The sequence below is a fragment of the Erinaceus europaeus genome, chromosome X (assembly GCF_950295315.1).
Source record: "Erinaceus europaeus chromosome X, mEriEur2.1, whole genome shotgun sequence".
In the NCBI taxonomy this organism is placed as follows: Eukaryota; Metazoa; Chordata; class Mammalia; order Eulipotyphla; family Erinaceidae; genus Erinaceus; species Erinaceus europaeus.
In genome coordinates this window covers 86,391,017-86,401,471 of record NC_080185.1, presented here as the reverse complement: position 1 = coordinate 86,401,471, position 10,455 = coordinate 86,391,017, and the positions used below count along the sequence as shown (strand labels likewise).

The following is a 10,455-nucleotide window of genomic DNA, read 5'->3' as shown; positions in this document are numbered from 1 at the left end:
CTTTGCTTTTTACAGGCAACCTAAGCCCCCCAGGGTCCACATCAAAGCTCATCCACCCCACCATCACCCGGGCAAGAAGCCCAGGCTAAGGGACCAGGAAAATTTTAAGAAGTGCGTAGTTGCTGAGAGGAGGGAGAAGAGGATGGAAAGGGAAGGCGGGGAAAGGAGAGGGAGGGGGAAAATGAGAACGAGGCTCACCGGTTTTTATCTGATCACTGGGCCTGCGTCTTTTTTTTTTCTCCACTTCAGAACCACTGGTACTTTTCCCATTGGATAAAATGTAGAAAGGGTGAGGGGATGGTCTGCTTCTCCACCCCCCTCGCTTTTTTCACAGCCAATCGCTGTGTGATTTCCCTCCTGTCGCAGATGGAGCCAGCCCGATGATTGGCAGGTCTGAGGGGAGCCAATGGGAAAGTTCTGAAGTGCGGTGTTGGCAAGCAGATTGCGTGAAACCGGGCAGAGGTTGAGGGAACTGAAGCGTCGCCGCGGCGGCCAGCAACCAATAGCGGAGCAGAAAGACTCTTGCGTCAGAGGAAGGGAGGGGCCGGCGCCTTTGGCGCGGAGGGAGTCGGGTGGACGTCGTAGGAGGAGCAGCCAGATAGAGGCTGCGGGGAGAGCTGGTCGCGTGAGTTGCGGCAGCTCCACCTCAGGTGTGTTAGGCAGCTGAGGCCAGGCTAGCAGAGCAACAGAGAGTACATCCCCCATCTGGGTGAGCGCGGTCACTATGGACCGCCCAGATGAAGGGCCTCCAGCCAAGGCTCCTCGCCTGAGCAGCTCAGAGCCCCCTCAGCGTGACCCGCCGCCGCCGCCGCCGCCGCCGCCGCTTCTGCGACTGCCCCTGCCTCCACCGCAACAGCGCCCACGGCTCCAGGAGGAGACCGAGGCGGCACAGGTGCTGGCCGATATGAGGGGGGTGGGACTGGGCCCTTCTCTGCCCCCGCCGCCACCCTATGTCATTCTGGAGGAGGGAGGGATCCGCGCGTATTTCACCTTGGGTGCTGGGGGTCCAGAATGGGAGCCCGCTATGGAGTCGGGTTTTGGGGATCCGATCCCTCCCACGGGAAACCTGGAAGCCCTCTCCCCTTCCGAGCCTTCCGGGGGGAGCCTGGCGATTGATTTTCAGGATCTGGAACCCGGCAGCTTCGCTGAGGAGAAGGTCCTGGAAACCTGTAGCTCAGAGGGGTGGGCGCCCCAGATGCTAGCCGGTCCGGAGGGGGAGGGGGAGGCAGTGATCATAGTGGAAGATGACGATGAGGAGGAGGCGAAGGAAAGTGGGAAACGCCGGCGGAGGCGGCGGAGGCGACGGAGGAAGCAGAGGAAGGTGAAGGAAAGCGAAGAAGAGAATGCGGAGAAGATAGAGTGCGTCCTGCAAGCGCTGGAGAACATTCAGCTGGACCTGGAGGCGGTGAACATCAAGGCAGGCAAAGCCTTCCTCCGTCTCAAGCGCAAGTTCATCCAGATGCGGAGACCCTTCCTGGAGCGCAGAGATCTCATCATTCAACACATCCCAGGCTTCTGGGTCAAAGCAGTATCCTTGTCATCTATACTCATGGGCCAAGCGCCCATGACAGAAGGGGGAGGGGCAGACAGCGCTTGAGGGTGGGCTGCGATGAGAAGAATTGCTAGGTTTGGTGGTGGTGGAATGGAAGGGCAGGGGCAAATAGCAGAGAGGCTGGACTTGGGGGGGGGGTAGGGAGGCACACAGGCTTACAGATGGGAAAGGGAGGAGAGGCGCTTAGCATAAAAATGGATCACAGTGAAAAGGGGGAGGGCAGTAGAGGGACATAGAGCAGAAAAATTAAACCAGAGATAGTAAAGGATGAAAAGAGCACGCAGAAGGCTAACTCAGACACTGAAGAGGGAGGGAAAGGGCACACAGCAGAGAAAATGCCCAGAAAGGGTACCTAAGTCACACCTGTCACACTACAAACCTAGGTGGGTCTCTGCTTTGATACTAGGGAAACTCCAATCCTGATTGGAGAGAAAGGGGTTAAAAGGGGGCTGGATTCTTTGAAGGGTGAGGAGGCCTGCCTAGATACGGAGTTCAAGGAGTTAAATGAAGGAAATGGGGAGATTAAAAATCTCATTCACTAATAGTGATATATTTATCTCTGGAGGAAACATATGTGCAACATATTAAGAACACATAGGAGTGCCATCCTTATAGAATTACATGGACACAGACCTTTGACAAAATTGTCACATGATCTGTAATTTTGTAAATCAATATTAAATCAGTAATAAAATATTTTAAAATTATCACATGATGGTTCTCACCATCTATACAATACCTCAGTACCCACACAGCATTATGTGGACACAGGTCCTCAGCACAGATAGATTTCATGTCACTATTGACTCTCAGAACTTAAAACATACAGCATTACTTGGACACAGATTACTAACACCCAGATATACAACATCATGTGACTCAAGCCCTCCATTACATAGAAAATCACCCAGACTTCAGCCTCAGACACACAGTGTCTTGTGAACACAGCTTTCAGCAATCAGACGCACACAGCAAATTTGAGCCATGGCATGACCATCTAACACAGTGGCTTAACATTACATAAGCAAATTCTTACTCTGTAGACAATATCATGGGAATAAAAGTACAGGTCATGACATGAAGGAATCCTACTCCAGCCTTTCTTTTGCTCTGCCCCTGCCGAATCTCCTCTCCCTCTTCTCATTGGGTAGTCACTCCTTGACCTAAACTGCTCCCTCCATCAGTTCCTCAACCACCCCAAAATTTCAATCTTGATCAGCCAACGCGATGAAGACATTTTCCGCTACCTGACCAATCTGCAGGTCAGGCCAAAGAGATCATCTTTCCTTTTTACTAAGACCATAGCAAGCAAGGAATCTGGTCCTTGGAGGTGAGGGGGTTGGGTGGGAGGGGTCAGGTTTGGTGGGGATTCCACCATTACCCCCACCCTGAGCAGGTACAGGATCTCAGACATATCTCCATGGGCTACAAAATGAAGCTGTACTTCCAGACAAACCCCTACTTCACAAACATGGTAATTGTCAAGGAGTTCCAGTGCAACCACTCTGGTAAGAAACAATTCTGGTGCAAATCCATGCATCCCTCTCCCATCTATACCTGTCCACGGCCCTCTCCAAAACCCAACTTCCCTCTAGGTCGTCTGGTATCTCACTCTACTCCAATCCGCTGGCACCGGGGCCAGGAGCCCCAGGCGCACCGTCAGAAAAACCAGGACGGCAGTCACAGTTTCTTCACCTGGTTCTCAAACCACAGTCTCCCAGAGGCTGACAGGATTGCTGAGGTGGGACCCCCTCTTGGCACTGTCAGAGAAGACTGTTAGTCTTGCCTCTAGGTGTCTGGGTAATTGAGACTGGGCTCTGGAGGTTTTACTCATAACTCTCTTATTTCCTCCCCACCTTCTTTCAACAGATTATCAAGAATGACCTGTGGGTTAACCCTTTGCGTTACTATATGATGGGAGAAGGGGGCTACAGGACAAACAAAAAGAAGCAAGAAAAGGGGAAAAGGTAATGGGGAGTTGGTGCCTAAGAGGTGGTTTGTCAGAAGTGGGGCAAGGAATAAGACTTACAGAGCCAAGAGGGGCCTTTGAGATAATAAGTCCAATAGATTATAAAGATGGGAAATGATACCCCAAATTGGGATCTAATTGATCTGAGGTTGCACAGTCAAGGGCAAAAATAGGACTCTTCCCACCCTAATCTCTGGGAGTCCATGAAGCCTACCACCCCCCTACTACTTTTTTAATGTCTGTCCTGAATACACCACCTCATTATCAACTCTATACTCAACCCTAGACTTTCCCGCAGTAAAAACAGGGATGGATATGAAGTGGTGATCTTGGAAGACTATGACGACTATCATATAATGGAAGATATTGTCAGCGATACTTCAGACAGTGATATTATTACTGACTTCGAGACCATTAATGACGTCAAGATCTCTGACTTCATGGAGACCACTGACTGCTTTGAAACCACTGACAATGAGCTAACTGACATTAATGAGACCTTCTGTGACAATGACAGTCCTAACTACAATGAGAACCCCAACATTGAGACCACTGACACCAGTGAGAGCCCTGATGACAATGATGCCATTGCTAACAATGAGAGTTCTGATGACAGTGAGAATGGCCATGACACTGAGTATCTCTTTGCTGGTAACAACAGCAGTGAGAACCCTGAAAGCAACACTAATAACAATGAAGAGAACCCCAATGACAGTGAAAAGAACTCTGACTACTATGAGAATGCTGATAGTGGCAATGAGAACCCCAAAGGTGACATTAATGATAGCAACCCAGACAGTAGTGACAGTGACAATGAAGGAACTGAGGACAGTGATGATGAAGATAATGATGACAATGAAGGCAGCGATGATGACGGCAATGAAGGTGACAATGAAGGCAGTGATGATGATGATGATGACAGAGACATTGAAGACTACCACAATAACATTGAAAACCCTGTCAAGAATCAGTCTACCAACAACCAGAATGGATATGAGAGTGAGGTAGAGAACATTTCTGAAGACTCATCATCATTGGAGGAAGAAGAGGAGCAGGACAGTGAGGAAGGTGAGCTAGAGCCCTCCCTTGTCTTCCCCTTTTCTCTCTTTTTCAGAGAAAAACTGGCCCAGGATCAGAGTATCAAGGTAGGAATACAATCTGCTTTTGTGGAGAAGAGAAGAAAAAAAATTCTGAGCAACTTTTTAAACAAAGCAAGATTCATTACCAGAGAACATTTTACTTAAAAATGTAGCAAAACAAAAAAATACTCAGTTCTAGGTGAATGATAGATAAGGTTGTAACAGAGCACAAGACAAATGAAGATAAGAGGAAAGAGACTGAGCGGGAAACTGGCAGATTTGGGGCGGGGGAGAAGAAAATACATTGCAATTCAGCACACTCCCAGGTTTATTGGGGAGGGGGGTTTAAAGTGAACAGTATACCATGTGATCAGGGGACAGCTAACTATACGTCAAGAATGGGAATGGGTCTGACTGGAGAAAGGTGACGTGAATTGGCAATTCATTATACTAAGGAGCATTAATGCGGCATTCTCAGAAGAGAACAAAAATTTGGAAGGGTGGGAGTGCATAGGATGTTCCAAGTTATCTTCTGTTGACCCTTTATCAGTTCTGGAAGCTTCACCGAAAAGGTTCAGTGATAAAATGTGCTAAGGAAACACTGCATACAGTGGTATCTTCATGTCAAATTATATATACACACACACACACATACACACACACACACACACACACATATATATATATATATATATATATATATATATATATATATATATATGTATATACATTCATATAAAGGCTCTGATAAATTCTGCTCTAAGAAACCTATTTAAACTTTTTTTGGAACCCAGCATTTCCCAAACTTCTTGAACACAGAAATCATTATTCACTATTCACCAAGTAAATGTGTTCAGGGAAATACTAAGGAAGGGTTGCATGTAGCTAGTTGTGGGAGAAGGCAGAATTTAAGGTGACTCCCAGTTTGGGTTCTGCCCTAGATTGGTGAAAGGAGGTGCCATTTCTTGGGATAGGGAACAGTGTGGTGGAGGAATTGATAGAATTCATAGAGGGAACAGAGTTGGAAGGACTACATAAAGTATAGATTATCCAGAAGTAAATGCTTAGTTTTATGTCTAGGAAATTGAAGATTGTAAAGCAAAGAGGTAACTAACCACAGAAGAATCCTATCTTTAGATTCTGGATGGAATCAGTTAACATTAATAAAGCATTTACTATGTGTTAGGTACTATTCTATGTGATTTTTCTTGGTTTTGTTTTTTTAAACTCATTTAATCCTCACAGCAACCCTTAGGAGGTAGATACTACTATCCCTGTTTTGTAGATTAAAAAACTGATTCTGAGAGAGCAGTTAGGAGGAAAACCAGACCATGGGACATTTTAAGAAGGAAGGCAGTGTTAGCAGTGCCCAGTGTTGCTGAAAGGTCATGTAAAATGAGGACCAGGATATTTCCATTAAATCTGAAACTGAAAAAGATCACTTGTGACTAGCAAGAATACTTCCAATGAATTAGTGGGGCCGGAATCAAACCATAGTAGAGTGAGGGGGATGAGCAAGGGGTAAGGCCAAACCCTGACGTGGGGAATGAAAGAGGGCAGGCAAGGGCGATGTCTCAGTTTGGCTATAGGCAACAGGAGGTGGAAAGAACAGGAAGGCCAACCACACCTGGGGGAGATGAGTTGCTATGGGGCCTCCGGCAAAATTTCACTGTGAGTAGGGACAGGGTGCCAAGGAAGGGCATAGTAAGTGAGCGAGTAGATTCAATCTAGAAATGTTTTTGGCTAGGGTAGGGAAACCGAAGGAATTGATGGTCGTACTCTTCCCTCATCATCTGAGAGAAGGGGAGATAGAAGTAACTGTCCAGCTCTTGGTAGGGTTGGGGGTGGGGGCTGAGCAGAAATCACAGGAGGGCCTGTTTGGATCTACCTGGGGGTGAATGAGTTTATTCAAGTGACTTCAGAGTTCTGGAAGAGACACGTATTGGCACAGTCAGGGAGAAAAAAACACTTCAAAGAGATTTTTATCAATTTTGTTAAGACAGTAAAAAAAATCAGGGAACTAATTTCCCCTGCCTTTTGTTTCTTTTATACCTCTGCTTTTCTGGCTTGCTGGGATGCTTGTGCACAGGCACACCAGTGCACACGTTCTCACACTAAAATGCTTGTTCCAAACAAGAGGCACCTGGCAAATGATCCCAGGTTCCCAAAAACTGTACTTAATGGATTCTGTTCCATGTTAAGAATGGCCTTCCTCTCTAATCACCCTCCCCTCCTTCCATTTCCTCTCCATCCCTCTCCCCCTTGTGCAGACAGCGAGCTGGAAAGTGAAGACAGCAATGAAGAGGAAGAAGAAAGCAGTGAGGACGAAGGATCTGAAGAAGACTCCGACATAGAGGCGGTGCTTCTGGTCCAGAATGATTGGGCCAACCCCGGGAAAGGAGGCAGAACCGGATAAACGTTTTATCCTTGTGTGGGTCGCCTCTCTATTATCCCATTTCTCTCCTTCCCCATCTGCCCACCCCTTTAGCTAGGGCCATGCGGTCCCATACTGCGCTTCTGGGGGGCTTACCGACTTCGTACACGGGTTTAAAGTTTATTTTTGTGGTTTAGTAATTGCAGGGTTCTTATTTTGGAGGAAGGAAAGGGAGGATTTCCCCCTTTTGACCCTCCCCCACCCCACAGGCTTCTGTGTGCTGCTAAATGTATTTATTGTGATGCCTTGGTCAGGGCCCTTCTATCCCCCTCCTTGTGCTTTGTGGAGTGAACATCCTTGATCCCCAAGTGGGGAGGGCTATTGTGCCCTTGAAGGGCTCTGTGGCCACCTTGTTCTCCCAAGTCTTTCTCTTTACCTTCAGCCCCAGCCTTTCCCACCTGTGCCCGCAAGCAAGCCTGCCATGGTGTCTGTGCAAGGCCACTTCATCACTGCGGTATTTCAGTCCCCCTCCCCCAGAAGCCCCGCCTCCTTCCCTGTGAACCCCGTTAATCCTAATAAAAGTCTAAGCAAATTCAAGTGCATCTTGGAGTCTTTTGTTCCACCCTGTATGCTGCTCCCACTAGCCCATCTCCGCTCCTACAGGCTTCCAGTTATCAGACAGGGCCATATCTATGGCCTACGAAATGGTAGTTACAGGAGACCTGGGAGGGGAGGGGGTTGGCTGAGAGAAGGTGGAAGAATTTACTAGGTGGGGCTGCAAAGGTGTTGCGTCAGGCCAATGCGGACCCTCCTGGCCAATAGCAGGGCGAAGCTGAGGAAACCCCTCCCTCCCTCTCCCAGAGACTGCAGTGGACCCTGCCAGGTAGCAAACAGCTTCCCACGCCTTCTCTGACGCACGCGCACAGAAGCGACTTGCGCCCCAGAACATCCATTTTTTTCAGTGATTCATCTTTTTCATTTATCCTGCGTCAAACCTTTCTTTAACGCTTCGTGTGAGGCGGGGGTGGGGGAGCTAGAGGAGTCCATTTTTCTCTTTTCACATATAGCAGGGGACAATTGTATCCATGACAATGTTCCTGGAGCTGGGTCTGAAAGAGAAGGCAAGAAAATATGACTGAATCTGAGGAGTTGCCATAGAGATTAAGGAAATAACTATGTAGCTGTGTGATTGGATTGTGGGGTGGGGCAAGGAATAAGGAGATCTGAAAGGCAGGCTTTATCTGGGAGACCTTGGAACAGGCAAATTATACTAAGTTATTGATACAACAATCTTATTTCAAAGGACATCAGAAATGCTGCCTAGATTTTTTTTTTTTTTTTTTGCTGAATCATAATGGTAACTTATTCAGGTATCTGCGGTGATCTTGTGCAGTGTACTCCCGAGCTTTACATTCACCTGCTTTGTCTTACTAAGCAGCATCAGTTGTGGTCACGCATCAGACATCTATAGATGTTATGATTGCATCAGGTTTGCGCTGATCACAAGAAATCCCTCTACCGGTTGCCAGAGGAATGAACTGCGGTGGGCGGGGGCGGGGGGGGGAAGCAGTGAGGAAGTTGCTCTACATGGGGTCGGGTGGTGGCGCACCTGGTTGAGTGTACATATTGCAATACTCAGGGACTCAGGTTCGAGCCCCTGGTCCCCACCTGCAGGGGGAAAACTTTGCAAGTGGTGAAGCAGTGCTGCAGAGGTCTCTATCTCTCTCTGTGTCTCTCTGTCTCCCCTTCCCTCTCAATTTCTGGAAGTATCTATCCAATAAATAAATGAAGATAATAAAAAAATTTTAAAAGGGAAATTGTTCTACTTCAGATGAGAGTGGCATGATGGGATATAAATAAATGTCTAGAAATTTAAGCTTTACAGAATAACTGCCAAATCAGACAGTTCCCATATAGTCTACAACCAGTTTCTCCCCAATTGTTAGCACTTTATATTAGTCCGATACATTTGTCATAATTAATGAACCAATATTAACACATCATGAACTAAAGTCATTATTAACTTTATTCAGATGTCCTCCATTTTAAGCTAATGCCATTTTCATGTTCCAGAATGCCATCCAGGAAACTACATTGCATTCAGCCATTGTGTCTTTGTAGGCCTTGACTATAGCATTTTCTCAAAACTTGTCTTCGATAAGCTGACATCATTAACATTTGAGGAGTCTGGGACATCTATAGATGTCATGATTGCGTCTTGATTTTGGGAAGAGTGATCACAGAAATAAAGTGCCATTTTCATCACATACATCAGGGATACAAGCTGGCAATATGCAGCATTGATGTTAGCTTGTATTACCTGGGTGAGGTCATGTTTCTCAGTTGTAAAACTGCGCCTTCCCCCCCTTCCATACAGTAGTCTTTGGAAGGAAGCCACAAAGAGCAGCCCCCTGATTAGGGACTGAGGGATTCTGTTACATCTCTTTGAGAGGAAATAACTGCATAAATTAATAGGAACTTCTGCACAAAGAATGTGGCTACTCAGGGCCAGGTGGTGGTGCACCCCGGACCCCACCTGCTTTACAAGTGGTGAAGCAGTGCTACAGGTGTCTCTCTGTCTCTCCCCCTCTCGATTTCTGGCTGTCTCTATCCAATAAAGATGATAAAAAAACTTTTTTAAAAAGAATGTGGCTACTCTAGAGACCTTTTAAGGTATTAGTTTTGACACACTTTAGATATGGAAAAAGAGGGATTGAGAGGAGTCAGGGATGTCTGTTAGGTTGCTGTGGGACCTTTGGCAAGCCATCTTCCCTCTTTGGGCCTCCTCTTGTGAAATGGTTGTAATACTTAATCTTGGACATACTCCATAATTCTACGAGATGTTTTGTACACAACATGGAAGCTTGGATGTCAGTGGATATGATATAGGGGTGCCTGTCAGGGGTGAGTGGAAGAGATGTTGACCCAGAAAAGAGAGCATATTGCCTCAGGGCCAGAACTGACAGTACAAGATCTGAAGTCAAGGTATTCTGTGCTAGGTATCTTATAGACTTATCTAGAGAGATTCCCAAGGAACACATGGTTAAGTGAAGGGGAAGGGAATGCAGTAGATGTAAAGGGTCTGGAGTGGGCCATGAAGTGTTTGACTTGACAAGAAGATCCCAGTTAGCTCAAGAAGCAGATGGCTTAGGCACTCTTGCCTCAACCTCCTCTGCCTCACAATGGATGTGACTCCCTCATGCTCTCTGAGGACCTCAGTTTTTTCCCATCTGCAAAAGGCTGATCATGTTGAGAGTTAGCTCAGAAGTAACCTACAGAAGATCCCATGGTAGAGGCTTTGGGCGGGGATAGATAGCATAATGGTTATGCAAACAGTCTCTCATGCCTGAAGCTCCAAAATACCAGGTTCAACCTCCTGCACCACCATAAACCCAAGTTGATCAGTACTCTGGTTAAAAAAAAAAAAAAAGCCAAGGTAGAGTCTAGCATTAAATCAGATCTCTGAAGAATATTTTTCATA

General features: G+C 46.8%; 1 protein-coding gene across 2 annotated transcripts; it reads left to right on the top strand.

The window, feature by feature from the left end:
* Positions 1-567: 567 nt before the first annotated feature.
* On the top strand, positions 568-7,571 carry TSPYL2 (TSPY like 2). Of its 2 annotated transcripts, none has more exons than XM_060183522.1 (7): positions 568-1,528; positions 2,704-2,814; positions 2,949-3,060; positions 3,148-3,293; positions 3,422-3,519; positions 3,808-4,589; positions 6,871-7,571. In XM_060183522.1, the coding sequence occupies exons 1-7, from the start codon at positions 725-727 to the stop codon at positions 7,014-7,016; spliced, it is 2,199 nt and encodes a 732-aa protein (XP_060039505.1). In that variant the 5' UTR covers positions 568-724; the 3' UTR covers positions 7,017-7,571. The 2 variants fall into 2 exon arrangements, with proteins under 2 accessions (XP_060039505.1, XP_016047074.1); XM_016191588.2 differs by having other exon boundaries at positions 569-1,528; positions 2,737-2,814.
* Positions 7,572-10,455: the final 2,884 nt, after the last annotated feature.